This window comes from Xenopus tropicalis, chromosome 7, assembly GCF_000004195.4.
Source record: "Xenopus tropicalis strain Nigerian chromosome 7, UCB_Xtro_10.0, whole genome shotgun sequence".
NCBI classification, from domain to species: Eukaryota; Metazoa; Chordata; class Amphibia; order Anura; family Pipidae; genus Xenopus; species Xenopus tropicalis.
In genome coordinates this window covers 6,739,576-6,759,420 of record NC_030683.2, presented here as the reverse complement: position 1 = coordinate 6,759,420, position 19,845 = coordinate 6,739,576, and the positions used below count along the sequence as shown (strand labels likewise).

The 19,845-nt window shown below is 44.5% G+C and overlaps 1 protein-coding gene across 10 annotated transcripts in view; it reads left to right on the top strand.

Annotated features, from left to right (window-relative positions):
• The window catches only part of a2ml1 (alpha-2-macroglobulin-like 1), a 214,001-nt gene that overhangs the window by 18,278 nt on the left and 175,878 nt on the right, over positions 1-19,845 (top strand). For 3 of the 10 annotated variants that reach the window (XM_031904781.1, XM_031904778.1, XM_031904780.1), the window contains exons 1-9: positions 6,683-6,938; positions 7,816-7,999; positions 9,818-9,980; positions 11,540-11,592; positions 12,434-12,454; positions 13,108-13,261; positions 13,344-13,428; positions 16,172-16,292; positions 19,306-19,420. In XM_031904781.1, coding sequence (XP_031760641.1) covers positions 6,868-6,938; positions 7,816-7,999; positions 9,818-9,980; positions 11,540-11,592; positions 12,434-12,454; positions 13,108-13,261; positions 13,344-13,428; positions 16,172-16,292; positions 19,306-19,420 — 967 coding nt within the window. In that variant the 5' untranslated portion in view covers positions 6,683-6,867. 10 annotated transcript variants of the gene reach the window in all.

The window sequence follows — 19,845 nt, the reverse complement described above, 5'->3', positions numbered from 1 at the left end:
AGAGAGATTTCTAATCCGCAGCACTTCCACCTCAGGCCTTCCTTCCTGTCAGCTTCTATCCCAGCACTTCCACCTCAGGCCTTTCTTCCTGTCGGCTTCTATCCCAGCACTTCCACCTCAGGCCTTTCTTCCTGTCAGCTTCTATCCCAGCACTTCCACCTCAGGCCTTCCTTCCTGTCAGCTTCTATCCCAGCACTTCCACCTCAGGCCTTCCTTCCTGTCGGCTTCTATCCCAGCACTTTCACCTCAGGCCTTCCTTCCTGTCGGCTTCTATCCCAGCACTTCCACCTCAGGCCTTCCTTCCTGTCAGCTTCTATCCAGCACTTCCACCTCAGGCCTTTCTTCCTGTCGGCTTCTATCCCAGCACTTCCACCTCAGGCCTTTCTTCCTGTCAGCTTCTATCCCAGCACTTCCACCTCAGGCCTTCCTTCCTGTCAGCTTCTATCCCAGCACTTCCACCTCAGGCCTTCCTTCCTGTCGGCTTCTATCCCAGCACTTTCACCTCAGGCCTTCCTTCCTGTCAGCTTCTATCCAGCACTTTCACCTCAGGCCTTCCTTCCTGTCGGCTTCTATCCCAGCACTTTCACCTCAGGCCTTTCTTCCTGTCAGCTTCTATCCCAGCACTTCCACCTCAGGCCTTCCTTCCTGTCAGCTTCTATCCCAGCACTTCCACCTCAGGCCTTCCTTCCTGTCGGCTTCTATCCCAGCACTTCCACCTCAGGCCTTCCTTCCTGTCAGCTTCTATCCCAGCACTTCCACCTCAGGCCTTCCTTCCTGTCAGCTTCTATCCCAGCACTTCCACCTCAGGCCTTCCTTCCTGTCGGCTTCTATCCCAGCACTTCCACCTCAGGCCTTCCTTCCTGTCAGCTTCTATCCCAGCACTTCCACCTCAGGCCTTCCTTCCTGTCAGCTTCTATCCCAGCACTTCCACCTCAGGCCTTCCTTCCTGTCAGCTTCTATCCCAGCACTTTCCCCTCAGGCCTTCCTTCCTGTCAGCTTCTCTCCCAGCACTTCCACCTCAGGCCTTCCTTCCTGTCAGCTTCTATCCCAGCACCATAGGCGGATTTTCAATAAGGCTAGGGGAGGCTAAGCCTCCCCAAACCTGCTCTGGCACCCTAAAAATAAAAAAAAACAAAAAAAAAACCTGGCTCTGTTTCTGCGCTGTGCTGCAAATCTTCTCCTGTCCCTGCAAGCTCCGGGTTCTGCTCTAATCAGCTGTGCTCTGATTGGATCTTTCTTCTTGTATATTCTCCAATCAGAGCACAGCTTTCTTGACAGACAGTAAAATTGACCAATCAAGACACAGATGCAGACAGGGATCGGGAAATTTTGCAAACTGCAGAAATGAAGACTTAAAAAAGAAGAATCTGCAGACTGTAAGTTTATCCAAGAACCAGCTTTGAACTTTGCTGCAGTTTTCATCCCACAGGCACTATACACAGGTACTATACACAGGTACTATACACAGGTACTATACACAGGCACTATACACAGGCACTATACCCAGGCACTATACCCAGGCACTATACCCAGGCACTATACACGGGCACTATACACAGGCACTATACACAGGCACTATACCCAGGCACTATACCCAGGCACTATACACAGGCACTATACCCAGGTACTATACACAGGCACTATACCCAGGTACTATACCCAGGTACTATACCCAGGCACCTATACCCAGGCACTATACCCAGGCCACTATACCCAGGCACTATACACAGGCACTATACACAGGCACTATACCCAGGTACTATACACAGGCACTATACACAGGCACTATACCCAGGTACTATACACAGGTACTATACCAGGCACTATACCCAGGCACTATACCCAGGCACTATACCCAGGTACTATACACAGGCACTATACCCAGGTACTATACCCAGGCACTATACCCAGGTACTATACGCAGGCACTATACACAGGCACTATACACAGGCACTATACCCAGGCACTATACCCAGGTACTATACCCAGGCACTATACCCAGGCACTATACACAGGTATTATACACAGGCACTATACCCAGGCACTATACCCAGGCACTATACCCAGGCACTATACACAGGTACTATACACAGGCACTATACCCAGGTACTATACACAGGCACTATACCCAGGCACTATACCCAGGCACTATACCCAGGCACTATACCCAGGCACTATACACAGGTACTATACCCAGGTACTATACACAGGCACTATACCCAGGCACTATACACAGGCACTATACACAGGTACTATACCCAGGCACTATACCCAGGTACTATATACACAGGCACTATACCCAGGTACTATACACAGGTACTATACACAGGCACTATACCCAGGTACTATACCCAGGTACTATACACAGGTACTATACCAGGTACTATACCCAGGTACTATACCCAGGCACTATACCCAGGTACTATACCCAGGCACTATACACAGGCACTATACCCAGGCACTATACCCAGGCACTATACACAGGCACTATACCCAGGCACTATACACAGGCACTATACCCAGGCACTATACCCAGGCACTATACACAGGCACTATACACAGGCACTATACCCAGGCACTATACACAGGCACTATACACAGGCACTATACCCAGGTACTATACACAGGCACTATACACAGGCACTATACACAGGCACTATACCCAGGCACTATACCCAGGCACTATACCCAGGCACTATACCCAGGTACTATACCCAGGTACTATACCCAGGTACTATACCCAGGTACTATACCCAGGCACTATACACAGGCACTATACCAGGCACTATACCCAGGCACTATACCCAGGTACTATACCCAGGTACTATACCCAGGTACTATACCCAGGCACTATACCCAGGCACTATACCCAGGTACTATACACAGGCACTATACACAGGTACTATACCCAGGCACTATACCCAGGCACTATACCCAGGCACTATACCCAGGTACTATACCCAGGTACTGTACCCAGGTACTATACCCAGGTACTATACCCAGGTACTATACCCAGGTACTATACACAGGTACTATACCCAGGTACTATACACAGGCACTATACACAGGCACTATACACAGGTACTATACCCAGGTACTATACACAGGCACTATACCCAGGCACTATACACAGGCACTATACCCAGGTACTATACACAGGCACTATACCCAGGCACTATACCCAGGCACTATACACAGGCACTATACTGTATATGTTCTAAAGGCTGACCCACTCGCTGGAATTAAATTGTTTTTTGTCATCTGACATTTATAATATCCCCTACCCTAACAGATGGAGGGTTAATTTTTCCCCCTGACAAAGCTCATTGTGCTTTTATATATTTGTTATGGTTTTTTGCACATTCTATTTTTTTTTTTACTTTTGTCATTGTTTTGTTCATTTATAGTAAGTTACAGTGGGGCCAATGCTGTGTATCAGTGCCAGTGTTATAGTGCCAGGGCCTGAATATCTGCCCTCAGTACCCACTGCTCCTCATGGCATATAATGTGCTGGTTTTGTATATAAAGACTGCGTCTCACTGTATATAATGTGCTGGTTTTGTATATAAAGACTGTGTCTCACTGTATATAATGTGCTGGTTTTGTATATAGAGACTGTGTCTCGCTGTATATAATGTGCTGGTTTTGTATATAAAGACTGTGTCTCACTGTATATAATGTGCTGGTTTTGTATATAGAGACTGTGTCTCACTGTATATAATGTGCTGGTTTTGTATATAAAGACTGTGTCTCGCTGTATATAACGTGCCTGGGATGTCAGTACCTGCTGCCTCACTTTCTATAAAGCTAACTTAAACACATATAATGGGGAGGATCACTTTTAAGTTAACTTGTAGTATATTATAGAATGGCCTATTCCTAGCAACTTTGCAATTGGTCTTCCTAGTTAATTTTATATAGTTTTTGAATAATTTGCCTTTTGCTTCTGCCTCTTTCCAGCTTTCAAATGAGGGTCACTGACCAAAAAGTATTGCTCTGTGAAGCTACAGTTTTATTTTTCCATGCAGGCCCCTTAACTATTCATATTCCCATCTCTTGTTTAAACCACTACCTGGTATATAAGACCCTAGCAACCAGATAGCTGCTGAAATACCAAATGGAGAGCTGCTGAACAAAAAGCTAAATAACCGAAAAACCATTAAAAATAAAAGAGGACCAATTGCAAATTGTCTCATAATATCAGTGTCTACATCATATTAAAAGTTAATTTAAAGGTGAACTACCCCTTTAACCTAACTGAACACAAATGTATAGAGAACCCCTAACACAAGTGCACGTATGAATGCTTTTACATCCTAACCATTTTAGGGTTAAAAAAATCCCCCCCACCTGCACTTTTGCACAGTATCCCTGGGAGTCAGTGGGAACTGCCAGAGGTAGTTGGGAGGTTAATTTTTTACACCAGCAGTGAATCCACTAAGTGTCACATTAGGCTGATGCCACATGCGGCGCATGTAGCCGATATACACACGAAAACGCGAGAGAATGCAAAGTCTCGCGTTTTCATGCGTATATCGGCTACATGTGCCTGCACCCGAGCGTATCCCATTCATTCGGGTGCAGGCACAAGTAGCAGGCGTAGGGCTGAATTTTCGGCAAGCGTTTTTCCGCTTGCCGAAAAAATCAGCCCTACGCCGCATGTGGCATCAGCCTTAGCTGTAGGTCAGTCTGTGTATGGGCCATCTTTAGCCTCCCCAAACAAAAAAGTCATCCTCCGCCTATGCCCAGCACTTTCACCTCAGGCCTTCCTTCCTGTCAGCTTCTATCCCAGCACTTTCACCTCAGGCCTTCCTTCCTGTCAGCTTCTATCCCAACACTTCCACCTCAGGCCTTCCTTCCTGTCAGCTTCTATCCCTGCACTTTCACCTCAGGCCTTCCTTCCTGTCAGCTTCTATCCCAGCACTTTCACCTCAGGCCTTCCTTCCTGTCAGCTTCTATCCCAGCACTTCCACCTCAGGCCTTCCTTCCTGTCAGCTTCTATCCCAGCACTTCCACCTCAGGCCTTCCTTCCTGTCAGCTTCTATCCCAGCACTTCCACCTCAGGCCTTCCTTCCCGTCGGCTTCTATCCCAGCACTTCCACCTCAGGCCTTCCTTCCTGTCGGCTTCTATCCCAGCACTTTCACCTCAGGCCTTCCTTCCTGTCGGCTTCTATCCCAGCACTTCCACCTCAGGCCTTCCTTCCTGTCGGCTTCTCTCCCAGCACTTTCACCTCAGGCCTTCCTTCCTGTCAGCTTCTCTCCCAGCACTTTCACCTCAGGCCTTCCTTCCTGTCAGCTTCTATCCCAGCACTTCCACCTCAGGCCTTCCTTCCTGTCAGCTTCTATCCCAGCACTTCCACCTCAGGCCTTCCTTCCTGTCAGCTTCTATCCCAGCACTTTCACCTCAGGCCTTCCTTGCTCCACCCTGATAAAGGTCACGTCTTGTCCCTCTTTAAAGAACAAGGAAACCCACTCTTACTTGATTTGACAGGCACAGACCCTGCCCCCCAAACTACTGCATTTATTTTCCCCAAGCACTTACTATTTTTTACATAAACACTTCTTTCTTTCCAGCTGTAGTCACTTGTGGCTGCCATTTTGGATGAATGCAAAGCCACTCCAGGGCCAGTGGGGAGGAGCGCCGTATCACCTGCAGGGAGATTCAGAGTGGGGAGACGTGAGTGAGTGAAGTGGTGAGTTTCCAAAGGGCTTTCTAATGACAAATGCTGCAATGGATACTTTGTTTATCCCTTAAAGGAGTGGTTCACCTTTTAGAATGTTATAGAATGCTCTATTCCTAGCAACTTTGCAATTGGTCTTCTTGATTTATTTGTTATAGTGTTTAAATTATTTGCCTTCCACTGCTACAGCTTTTCAGCTTTCAAATGGGGGTCAAAACTGAAAAACCGATTGCTCTATAAGGCTACAATTGAATTGCTATTGTTACTTATTATTACTTGTCTTTCTATTCAGCCCCTCTCCTATTCAAATTCCAGTCTCTCATTTAAACCATTGCCTGGTTGCTAAGCTGAACAGAACCCTAGCAACCAGAATCCTGAAATTCCAAACTGTAGAGCTGCTGAACAAAAAACTGACCCCCGGCAGCCAAACCCTATTGCTCTGTGAGGCTCCAGTTCTATTGTTATTGTTACTTTTTATTCCTTATATTTCTATTCAGCCCCTCTGCTATTCATAACCCAGTCTGGTTGATAGGTTAAATTGGAACCTAGCAACTAGACAGCTGCTGAAATTCCACACTGGAGAACTGCTGAACAGAAAGCTAAATAATCCACAAACCGCAAATAATGAAAAATGAAGACCAATTGCTAGTTGTCTCAGAATAGCTCATCTACATCATAAAGTTAATTTAAAGTTAAAATCCCTGTCAATGAGAGGAAGATCACCCACAGGAACAGAAGGTAAGGGTAAAGTGAATCCCCAGTAACAGGACATTGCCAGGGAGCAGCCATAGGAAGGTTATTACCCCAACCATACAGACGGGCACGAGGCCCCAGATTCCCAAATACACAGTAACTTGTCTGCTTATCTCAGCCACTTTATTTCTTCCTGTTCATTCATATAAATTCTGTTACTGCTCAAATTCCTTATCTGAGCTTCCCACTGTTTCCTAGTTTGCACAGATTTATTGGGTTCCACAAATGCTCATTGGACATAAACACAAAACAGCTGTGTACATACTAACCCCCTGCAGGCCTTGAGTTCAGTAGAACAAATATTTGCCATCCCATGGTCAGTGAACCAGCCCGGGAGTGATTGTGAGACAAGTTGGACTGTGGGTGGGCAAGTCACATAAATGAAACGGCACTGAGTCCCCCGGCACAGACAGACAGACTGAGGACGTGCAACATGGTGCTGCTCAGGGCCCTGGGCTTGGCGCTGGTCCTACTGCATCTCTCTGGGACATTGGAGGCAAAGCTGTGAGTATTTGTGTAGAGCTGATACTGATTGCTGGTTGGTACCGCAAATTTGAATTCTTAATTTTATTTTATGGGTGAAAGATTTTTAAGCCGTAAGGCTGTGCCCCATTGGTTGCCCCAAAGCAGGGAAGGGGGATCCGCCTCACAGTTAGTTGCATATTTGTTGTCTTTTCCTGCATTTATTTCAAGGCGGTTGTTAAGATGTTTTTATGTATGTGTCAATGTGGTGGTTCACCTTCAGGTTAACTTTTAGGGGCACATTTACTAATCCCCGAATCCCAAATGGGAAAAAAACGGATTGGAAACGAAAAATTTTTTCGTCGCTGTCACGATTGTTTCGTATTTGTTGCGACTTTTTCTGCGCCGTCACGACTTTATTGTATTTTGCGTGATTATTCCGTCGCCGTCGCGATTTTTACGTATTGCGCTATAGTAAACGGCGGAAAAACCAATCCGAATGTTTCGCGACGGTGACGACAAAGTCGCGAAAAACATACGATAAAGTTGTAACGGCGACAAAAAAGTTGCGCAAAATAAGAAACAATTGTGACGGCGACAAAAAAATCGCAAAATACCGATTATTACGAAAAAAAACGCATTCGGACGCTTTTGGACGTTCATGGATTAGTAAATGTGCCCCGTAGTATGTTATAGAAAGGCCAATTCTAAGCAACTTTTCAATTGGTATTCTTTATTTTTTTATAGTTTATGATTGATTTGCCTCCTTCTTCTATATCTTTGCAGCTTTCAAATGGGGGTCACTGACCCCCGGCAGCCAAAAAATCATTTGGCTGCAAAAAATCAGCCTGCTGCGCTGCCCCTAGCTACCTGCACTGGCTAAATATTATGTTTTATTATATAATTGATTTCCCAACAGGCATTATGCTGTGGTCTTCCCCTCGGAGATGCGCTGCCATAGCTCCGAACAAGCCTGTGTGCACCTCAGTGGGGCGGAGGGAGACAGCCGGATACAGGTTACCTTGAACATGGCCGAACGGAACTCAACGGTGATAGAGAGGAACCTCCGGCAGAAATCCCTCTTCAGCTGTGTTACATTCCAGGTACCCATCAGCCCCACAGCACCCATCCGTACAAGTTTTTTTGTAAAGGGGTTGTTCACCTTTGGGTTAACATTTAGTATGATGTAGAGAGTGATATTCTGAGAAAATTTGCAATTGGTCTTCATTTTTTATCATGTTTAGTTTTTAATGATTTCAGTTTGTGTTTGGCAGCTCACCAGCTTGGAGTTTCTGTAGCTATTTGGTTGCTAGGATCCAAATTACCTTAGCAACCAGGGTGTGGTTTCAATCAAAGTCTAATCTATGAATAGGGGAGGACCTGAATAGAAAAATAAATTATATAAAATAACAATAACAATTAAACTGGAGCCTCACAGAGCAATAGGTTTTGGCTGCCGGGGTCAGTGACCCCCATTTGAAAGCTGCAAAGAGATAGAAGAAGAAGGGAAATAATTCAAAAACTATAAAAAAAATAAATAATGAAGACCAATTGAAAAGTTGCTTAGAATTGTATATCATACTAAGAGTTAACTCAAGGAGAAGAGATTTCACTAGCACTTCCGCACATTCCTCATCAAAATCAATAGGAGCCACGGGGAGGTCCGACTAACTGTCACTTATTCTCGGTTGACCCCTGTTATCTAGTGTTAGCCCTGCCACGCGCATTATCCTTTGGATCTTTCAAAGAATTCTAGCAAACCGTATACTTTCAACATACAGTATATTTAAATAACTCTTGCCTTATTTACGAAAGCTCGTCAGCGGGTTAATGATTAATCCTAATGTATATATGGCGGCCATTTCTAAGTCTTAATGTGGGGAGACAAAATTCTACTCTCCTTGCACTGAAAAACATGATTTACAGAGTAAGCAAATTCCCCACTTTATCAGGGGCCCCATCGCAGTTGTAGGGTTTGCTTCCCCTTACAACTACAAATGGAAACCATTAGAGGCAGTTTCCTCACCCTGCTTTATATTGCCCATAGAGATAAAGACAAAAAGAGATTTTCCAGGTGGGGCGAAACATCTGCCCACTCCCTGACCATGAGTAAAGGTGCCCATACATGTAAAGATCTGCTCACCTGGCAAGGTCGCTAAGCGAGCGGATCTTCTCCCGATATCCACACCTACGGGTGGGCAATATTGGCCGAATTCAGGCTAATTCAGTCGTTTGGCTCTGGGGCCAAATGATCAAATTATACCAGCGGTAATGGGGCAGTCGGTTCGGGGGCCGCATCAATGAGCCGATGCAGTCCCCGATCTGACTAGGTTTTTTAACCTGCCCGATCCATATCTGCCCAATTTCAGGCCAGATGTCAGTCAGGTAGGCCCGTTGTTGGTGCCCCTACATGGGCTGAAAAGCTGCCGAATCAGTCTAAGGGACCGATAGAGCAGCTACAATCGGCCCGTGTATGGGCACCTTAAGAGAGTAACCCAGGAACAAATGTAAAGTACTGGGGGAACTCTCTTACACAGCTGGAGGTTGCTGATAGGGTTAATGCCACGCACTTACACTTATGGAGACATTGGGACAAAAGGGACACTGCAAAAAAATGGGAATAATAAAAGGAGGGATTATTTGTGCCGTGATAACATCCTGAGACAATGGGAGCCACTGCCCTATTCACATCCCCAGTGCGTTTAACAGTTGTGTGTTATTGTCTCATTTAGAGATGTGTTAATGTGCATTGTCCAAACCTTCCTAACACTGACAGACACACATATTGATCTGGACGCCTATACTGTGTAACCTAACACTCCAGCAACCAGAATGGAACTAGAAATATAACCAGAAAATAAGGGAAGCCACCAGCGACATTACTCAGAACCCACAAGTCATAAGTATTCTCTCCCATTCAGGTGCCTCCGCCCTCTGAAGGGAATGAAGAAGTGGCCACCATGGAAATTCTCATTGAGAGCGCAGGGGAGACCATAACCAACAGCAGCAAAGTTCTAGTGAAGAGGAGAAGAACCAGTACTTTCATTCAGACGGACAAAGCTGTATATAAACCAGGGCAAACAGGTAATATTCCACCACCCTCACCCAACCCTAACCCTCTGCTCCACCACCCACATCCAACCCTTACCTGCTGCTTCACCACCTGCAGCCAACTCTAACCCAATGTTCCACTACCCACACCCAACCCTAACCCACTGCACCACCACCCACACCCAACCCTAACCCACTGCTCCACCACCCACACCCAACCCTAACCCACTGCTCCACCACCCACACCCAACCCTAACCCCCTGCTCCACCACCCACACCCAACCCTAACCCACTGCACCACCACCCACACCCAACCCTAACCCACTGCTCCACCACCCACACCCAACCCTAACCCACTGCTCCACCACCCACACCCAACCCTAACCCACTGCTCCACCACCCACACCCAACCCTAACCCACTGCACCACCACCCACACCCATCCCTAACCCCTGCTCCACCAACTCACACCCAACCCTAACCCACTGCTCCACCACCCACACCCAACCCTAACCCACTGCACCACCACCCAACCCTAACCCACTGCTCCACCACCCACACCCAACCCTAACCCACTGCACCACCACCCACACCCATCCCTAACCCCCTGCTCCACCACTCACACCCAACCCTAACCCACTGCTCCACCACCCACACCCAACCCTAACACGCTTCTCTACCAGCCCCACTCAACTCTAGCTCAATGCCACAAAGCCTGCACCCAACTCTAACCCAATGTTCCACTACCCGCACCCAACCCTAACCCTCTGCTCCACCACCCACACCCAACCATAACCCGCTTCTCCACTACCCGCACCCAACCCTAACCCGCTTCTCCACCACCTGCACCTAACTCTAACCCAGTGTTCCACCACCCGCACCCAACCCAAACCCAATGTTCCACCATCCAACCCAAACCCAATGTTCCACCATCCAACCTAACCCAATGTTCCACCACCCACACCCAACCCTAACCCACTGCTCCATCACTCGCACCCAACCCTAACCCAATGCGCCTCCAAATTTATAGACCCGCCCCGCTATGATGCCATGGAAGGGGGCAGGGCCAAGCAGATACAAGTCTTTAAAAGGCACACACCAGAGGCTGAAGAGACACAGTAAGGTCTCAGCCAGGGAGAGTGAAAGGAAGAGCTCAACCTGCCTGTGACCTGACATTAGTGTGCAGAAGTCGGCCGCCCAACCCACGAGTCCTGCAGGTGTTGGGCCGGCCCGCACATCACTACTTTTAACCCATTTAACAAATATATAAATACTGGCAAGAGACGCTTATAATAAATAATGTCAAATTCAGAAATATCATGTAACATTTCATGCCAGTCTGTTCTGGGACAGGAACATCAGATTTACAGACAAAATAGTTTGGCAAACCCCCGGGAGGTTTAGTATCTTCTGTTGTCTACTAAATAGTTGTGTCTGTGCTTTTGTGCTCCTTGGGGGAGGGACTAGTCTAACCAATAAGGAGCAAGCCTATGGGCATTTGTGACTGTAACTGGGTGAAAAAAAACCAGAATAAACGATCCTGATGTCCCGTTCCAAGTTAGATGGAGTCACGTGAACTTTTTATCTCCACAGTACGATTCCGAGTGGTTTCTCTTAAAGAAAATCTACAACCTGGAGAAAATCAGGTAAGTCACTGTACAAGGGCCACTTTGTACCATTATTAATGAGAGACTGCATCAAATGGGGGCCAACCCACACTTGCCCTGGGAGAAAAAGAGCCATAATCAGGGCCGGCATTGCCCACAGCATTACTCATACTCATCACATATATAACCATAATAACTTATTAAAGAAGCCTGATTATTCTCCCGGTATAATAAGGTGGGCATGTCAGCTAAATGCCAGCAATCATCTCAATGCCAGTAGGCTGGCTCAGTTACCCTCCAGCCAATGAGAACCTTTAGTAAGCAGTGTAATCTACTACATGAAGGGGGCTTAACTTTTAGTATGATGTAGAGAGTGATATTCTGAGAAAATTTGCAATTGGTCTTCATTTTTCATTATTTTTTTTTAATTATTTCATTTTCAGTTCTGAAACCAGTTCTCCAGTTTGGAGTTTCAGCTATTTGATTGCTAAGGGCCCCGTTACCTTAGCAACCAAGGAGTGATTCGGATGAAAGACTAGTATATGAATAGGAGAGGGACTCAATAGAAAAGAAAGTAACAGTAACAATAAAACTGGAGCCTCACAGAGCAATAGGTTTTGGCTGCCGGGGTCAGTGACCCCTTTAAAAACTGGAAAGAGTTAGAAGAAGAAGGCAAATAATTCAAAAACTGTAACAAATGAATGATGAAGACCAATTGAAAAGTTGCTTAGAATTGTTCATTCTAGTTAACTTAAAGTTGAACCACCCCTTTAATAAGCGCTGATGTCCAATCAATGCCCTTGTTTCTGTGTATATAACATAGTTATGGGGCAATGGGAATACTGTACTTTTCTAAAGCTTTATCCCCTGTTTCTTGCAGATTTCAGTCATCCAATTACAGGTAAGTGAGATTTTCGTTCATATTTGTCTCAAATTTGGGCATGCGGAATAGGTACTGCCCATGCAATTGTAAACTTAGTGCAGCATAAATGACGTGAGCTTCTCCCTTAGTATTGTATTCTAGGTGCAGCATCGGACTGGGCCACTGGGGCACTAGGAAAAAACCCGGTGGGGACCTAAACCCCCCGGGGTGCTCCCACAATTCTTCAGTTTCCCTCCCGCAACGAGCTGCAGGGGTAGGGGGTTGGAGGGTATTGGGGGCCCCTGCGGAGGGGGGGCTGTGAAGGTGGAAGGGGCCATTGGGGGTGCAGGGGCCCCTGAGACAGAAGCCTCGGTGGGCCCTGCATCCCCAGTCTGACCCTCTCTAAGTGCTAAGTCTACCCAACCAGTCATCACTAGGGGTGGGGCTTACTGAAAAGTAGGTGTGTCTATAGTCCCCTTGTACATTTATATATAGTAATCATATCCCCTTATGCACCTCTCCTCCTGGATAATATAAATGTGCCTTCCCTCATAACAGTGACCGTACTTTACCTAATCGGCTTAATTGCTTTACTTTGAATCCTATTTCATGAATATCCCTTTTGATTACTGGTATAGAATGGATTTTGAAATGAATGATTTTTAACTAATCTAATGTTCTGTTCCCTTCAGGATCCAAACAAGAACCGTATTGCCCAGTGGCTGGATGTGACCCTCACACAGGGAATCGCTGAGCTCTCACTGCCGCTGTCCCCGGAACCTTCGCTTGGAGAATATTCCATTCACGTGGGGGACACTGTGCACTACTTTAGCGTGGAAGAATACGGTGAGGAATCAGTTAATTTGCCTCATAGCATATATTTTTTATCTGTTTCTACTTCTCATATCGGCTTATGTCATATTGACAGTCCTTCCCAAGTTTGAGGTCAGTTTCCAGTTCCCCAAGGTGGTGTTCTTTACCAGCGAACAATTCCAGCTGAAAACATGTGGCAGGTAAGTAATGTGTTTACACTATGATTTTATTTTATTCTGATCAGCAGCGTAACCTGGTTGCTCTGGGCCCCCCTGCAGAAAAATCTTCTGAGGGGGCCCAGCAGAACCAGTCCCTCCTCCCCTGCCTCCCACCAAGCCCTCTCACGCCCCAACTGTGCCACTATATTTATTGAAGCCTAAACAGTGCTTCAAATCACAAGTGCCAAGTGCCACACACAAGTGCAGAAGGGTGCCAATAGACTTAGGGGCAGATTTATCAAATCACGAGTTCGAATCCCGAATGGGAAAAATTCAGATTGGATACGAAAATTTCTGAAGATCGCAAATATCACGAAAAAGTCGTATTAGTCATGATAATATCGTATTGACCATCCGAAAGTCACGAAATGTTCGTACCAAACGATTGTAAACAGCGGGAAAACCTTTCTGATTTTTTCGAGCAAGCGTCGAAAAAGTCAGCAAAAATACGCTCAGAGCATTCGAATGAACGATCCGAGCGCTCATGTCTTAGTAAATCTGCCGCTTAAAAAAGACTTTTTTTCAGTCTTAAAAAAGTCCCAAAAATAAAATCCCAAGACACCGGAGAAAAAGGTGCAAGTGAAACAGGGTCTTCGCACTCAACTTTGCCCGAAAGTTAGGGTGAACCCCTTTATCCCCGGCCTAATGGCACAGAGGAGGCAAGGGTCTTCAGACTCCCTTTGCCGCAAGGCTAGGGGAGCCCTATTCTCCATCCCCCTCCCATCCCAAGAATAAAAGGGGTCCGGAAACAGGTGGACCTCCGAAGAGGTTTGCGCCTGCCCTAGGGGCCGGTTTGAAGGGGGAGGAGGAGCCTAATGGCCACACATCCGCCCCCCTAGATTAGTGCATCCCTGAAGGGTATTACATCCAATCCAAAAAAAAGTGCAATAAACAAGTGCTTTAAAAAATAAATAAGGGTGGGGTAAAATTCATAAAAAGTGCAGTGACCTGTCCCAGCCGATCTTCCAGAATTATAAAAATGTTATGCCTCAGCCAAAAGGCCAGGGACATAAGAGCAAGTGGAGGCATGTGCAGTGAGGATACGCTTGCCCACTACCTGTACGTGCAGTAAGGCACCACAGGTTCGCAAGGCCTGGGGCTCTACCAAATCAGGCTCCATATGCAATCCGGCCCCCAAGTGCCTCTCTGCCCTGCATGTGGATGGGTTCTTCAATACCTCCCTTAGCTAGGAGATATCCCACCCACAGCATGAACAGATGATATTGTATCATCCGAGCGCCTTTGCCCTTAGGGCAGAAGGTACTCTCGTTCGATGCCCATGTGCCCAAAGACAGCATGTGCGGGCAGACCCACCTTCGCCGAAGCTAGGGCGGGGACCACCAAGTCAGGGCCTAGGGCCTAGCAAACTAGGACACCTATCCCGGGTGCTCAAATCCAACACAAAAAGGGTGCGGAAGTGTGCGAGTGCAATGCCATTATTCGCCTTATTCAGGCCCCAGCTGGCAGCTGGTGCAGTTTCAAAAAATAAAAATGTAGAGCATGATTAGGCATAATAAGAACAGATACTACACTTAGCCAAAAGGATTCTGATCCCATTGCAGCAATCTTTGTCCCCAAAAAATTCACCGGCTGAGACTTTGGGTGTTAGAAAATAACTGGCCTGACATACAATGTTGAGAGAAGATGGCAATAGGCAACCTGATTACAGGTAGGGAGCCACCGAATCCAGCCATTAAGTTTGGGATTCAGCCAAGATTCAGCCTTTTTTTAGCAGGATTCGGATGTGGCCGAGTTCATGTCTCGGTGGGTTCGGTGCATTCCCTAATTACAGGAGATATTATTGGAATATGTGGCGCCCTGGTCTTGTTGTGATAATGGTAGAGGTTCTCTTGGATTAAAGAAGGGAGGAATCAATGGCTCGATGCCTAATTTATATATATACATCCCTGATAGCACTGGTTTTAAAAGGGGTTGTTAACTTTTGACTTAACTTTTAGTATGATGTAGAGAGTGATATTCTGAGACAAACTGCAATTGGTCTTCATTTTTTATTCTTTGTAGTAGTTATTTCATTTTCAGTTCTGGAGCTCTGCTGTTTGGAGTTTCAGCAGCTATTTGGTTGCTCGGGTCCAAGTTACCTTAGCAACCAGGGAGTGGTTTGGATGAGAGACTGGTATATGAATAGGAGAGGGACTGAAGAGAAAAAATAAGTATTTAAATGTAACAATAACAATAAAACTGGGGCCTCACAGAGCAATAGGGTTTGGCTGCCGGGGTCAGTGACCCCCATTTGAAAGCGGCGAAGAGTAAGAAAAAGAAGGCAATTACATTTTAACCCTAATTAAAAATCATATTAAACCTTCATATCCTGGTATATAGGTAATGATGGAGCTAATAGTGCTCATCGTTTTTTTTTTTTTATTTTTATGTTGTGTTTTTTTTTTTGTTTTATTTTTCTCTTCTTTTTTTTTTATTTTTATGGTATAAAAATGGTGAAATTGTGAAAGTGAAATTGTATTAATTATATTTTATTGATCTTTAGAATTGTTTATGTTTGATTATAAACTGATGCTGTTTATTTTTCACCAATCAATAAAGATATTATAAAAAAAAAAAGAAGGCAATTAAATAAAAAAAAATAAATAATGAAGACCAATTGAAAGTTTCTTAGAAATGGCCATTCGTAATAACGTAATAAACATTAACTTAAAGGTGAACCGCCCCTTTTAATAGTAAAGAATCCCTTTTGTATCCTTATATACAGATACACCTATGGCAAACCTGTGCAAGGAACCTATAAGGCTACGGTGTGCCGTAAGGTCATAAGATACTGGTGGGGACACAATGATGACCGCTCAGACCTGTGCGTCGATTTCAGCGGGAAGGTGAGACAGCCATATTGGAGTGAAAGTTGTATCCAATTATAGAACTTGTCATATATTGGTACAGGTATAGGACCCATTATCCAGAATGCTCGGGACCAAGGGTATTCCGGATAAGGGGTCTTTCCGTAATTTGGATCTCCATTCCTTAAGTCTACTAAAAAATCATTAAAACATGAATTAAACCCAATAGGGTTGTTTTGCATCCAATAAGGGGTAATTATATCTTAGTTGGGATCAAGTACAGGTACTGTTTTATTATTACAGAGAAAAGGGAATCATTTAACCATGAAATAAACCCAATAGGGCTGTTCTACCCCCAATAAGGGGTAATTATATCTTAGTTGGGATCAAGTACAGGTACTGTTTTATTATTACAGAGAAAAGGGAATCATTTAACCATGAAATAAACCCAATAGGGCTGTTCTGCCCCAATAAGGGGTAATTATATCTTAGTTGGGATCAAGTACAGGTACTGTTTTATTATTACAGAGAAAAGGGAATCATTTAACCATGAAATAAACCCAATAGGGCTGTTCTACCCCCAATAAGGGGTAATTATATCTTAGTTGGGATCAAGTACAGGTACTGTTTTATTATTACAGAGAAAAGGGAATCATTTAACCATTAAATAAACCCAATAGGGCTGTTCTGCCCCAATAAGGGGTAATTATATCTTAGTTGGGATCAAGTACAGGTACTGTTTTATTATTACAGAGAAAAGGGAATCATTTAACCATTAAATAAACCCAATAGGGCTGTTCTGCCCCAATAAGGGGTAATTATATCTTAGTTGGGATCAAGTACAGGTACTGTTTTATTATTACGGGGGAAAAGGAAATCAGTTATTAAATTCTGAATTATTTGATTAAAATGGAGTCTATGGGAGACAGGCTTTCCGTAATTCGGAGCTTTCTGGATAACGGGTTTCCGGATAAGGGATCCCATACCTGTACCTAGTGGAATATAAATAAAATAATAAGTGGACTGTTCCCAGTAGCCAAAAAGACTATACCCAGCATATAGTGGCAATGGGTTATATAAATGAATGTATTTTTTTTCTTTATCCATAATGTACATTTCCCACCACCAATGCGCTGCTGCTGCAAAACCAGACTTCCTATTTACTCTTTACCGCTATTTATTTTACTTTTTATCACTATTTCCCATTATTTAGTAGTGATAGGAGTCCTAGAGTAGTGCTGTTCTCTAGTCTTCAGACCCAGCCAAGTGCCCAAGTCTCTCCAGACAGGAAAGTTTGATGTAAAAATAAGAATTAAGAATTAGATTAGAGCTGGTACAAGCAATGCCTTGTTACAATAATTACACAATTACTATAAAAATACATTAAGATCATTGAAAAAGGGGCAGTCGCAAGAAACTGGTGTTCCCGTAATGTAGAGCTTTGTCGTTCTATGAATACACTGTTGCCTGCATTTGGAGCACTGTATTCATCAGGGGCGGGTGGTTGGTGGAGGCGGTGTTATTGGAGGCAAAAATGAGCAAAAAACTCTCCAGTTATCGGCAGCTATCTGGTTGCTAGGGTTCAAATTACCTTAGTAATTCTATAATATATTAAAAGTTAATTTACCACTTTTAAATGATTTTTCAATAGACTTAGGGGCTGATTTAATAATCCACGAATCCGAATCCTGAATGGGAAAAAATCGGATTGGAAACAAACATTTTACGACTTTTTCGTATTTTTTTCGATGTTTTCGTAGCCGTCGCAACTTTTTTCGTAGCCGTTACGACTTGCGTGAATTGTTGCGACTTTTTCATAGCCATTATGACTTTCGTGAATTGTTGCGACTTTTTCATAGCCATTATGACTTTCGTGAATTGTTGCGACTTTTTCATAGCCATTATGACTTTCGTGAATTGTCGCAACTTTTTCATAGTTATTATGACTTTCGTGAATTGTCGCGACTTTTTCATAGCCATTATGACTTTCGTGAATTGTTGCGACTTTTTCATAGCCATTATGACTTTCGTGAATTGTCGCAACTTTTTCATAGCCATTATGACTTTCGTGAATTGTTGCGACTTTTTCATAGCCATTATGACTTTCGTGAATTGTTGCGACTTTTTCATAGCCATTATGACTTTCGTGAATTGTCGCGACTTTTTCATAGCCATTATGACTTTCGTGAATTGTCGCAACTTTTTCATAGTTATTATGACTTTCGTGAATTGTCGCGACTTTTTCATAGCCATTATGACTTTCGTGAATTGTCGCAACTTTTTCATAGTTATTATGACTTTCGTGAATTGTCGCGACTTTTTCATAGCCATTATGACTTTCGTGAATTGTTGCGACTTTTTCATAGCCATTATGACTTTCGTGAATTGTTGCGACTTTTTCATAGCCATTATGACTTTCGTGAATTGTCGCAACTTTTTCATAGTTATTATCACTTTCGTGAATTGTCGCGACTTTTTCATAGCCATTATGACTTTCGTGAATTGTCACAACTTTTTCATAGCCATTATGACTTTCGTGAATTGTCGCAACTTTTTCATAGTTATTATCACTTTCGTGAATTGTCGCGACTTTTTCATAGCCATTGTGACTTTCGTGAATTGTCGCGACTTTTTCATAGTTATTATGACTTTCGTGAATTGTCGCGACTTTTTCATAGTTATTACGATTTTTCATATTAGGCACATTCGGGCGCTTTTCGGACGTTCGTGGATTAGTTAATGTGCCCCTTAGGGTCTACAGAGATTCAAATTATGGAAAAATCCCTTATCCGGAGAAACCTAGGTCCCGTACCTTTACCAAGCAATGTCTGCTGAGACTTGGTGCTTAACTCGATTGCTGTATATGTGGAGGGTTGTTTGAAATGGGGATCTAGCCGGAACATTTATATTATAGTATCTGAAGGGATAATTTGACCTTTAATGGGAGATGGGGTCTTTTTCTATAAAAGTTCTCCTTAGGTTTGGTACAAAGAATAAGCACATGGATTGCACACCAAAAAATTACACGTCTAACCCTGTGTTTTCTGTTTAGTTGGACCAGTCTGGCTGTTCCACATTGACAGCGACGTCTGAAAACTTCAATCTTACCTACAACACTCATGAAATGGGCCTAGAGGGGACGTCTACTATTACAGAGGGAGGGACAGGTAATAGGCCAAGCTGAATGTAACTTTGTCTTTCTTAATGGGAGAAGAAGTGGCAACTACCCTGCCAGAGCGCTTGTACTGAGCTCCACTTGTACTGAGCTCCACTTGTACTGAGCTCCACTTGTACTGAGCTCCACATGTACTGAGCTCCACTTGTACTGAGCTCCACTTGTACTGAGCTCCACATGTACTGAGCTCCACTTGTACTGAGCTCCACTTGTACTGAGCTCCACATGTACTGAGCTCCACTTGTACTGAGCTCCACTTGTACTGAGCTCCACTTGTACTGAGCTCCACTTGTACTGAGCTCCACTTGTACTGAGCTCCACTTGTACTGAGCTCCACTTGTACTGAGCTCCACATGTACTGAGCTCCACTTGTACTGAGCTCCACATGTACTGAGCTCCACTTGTACTGAGCTCCAC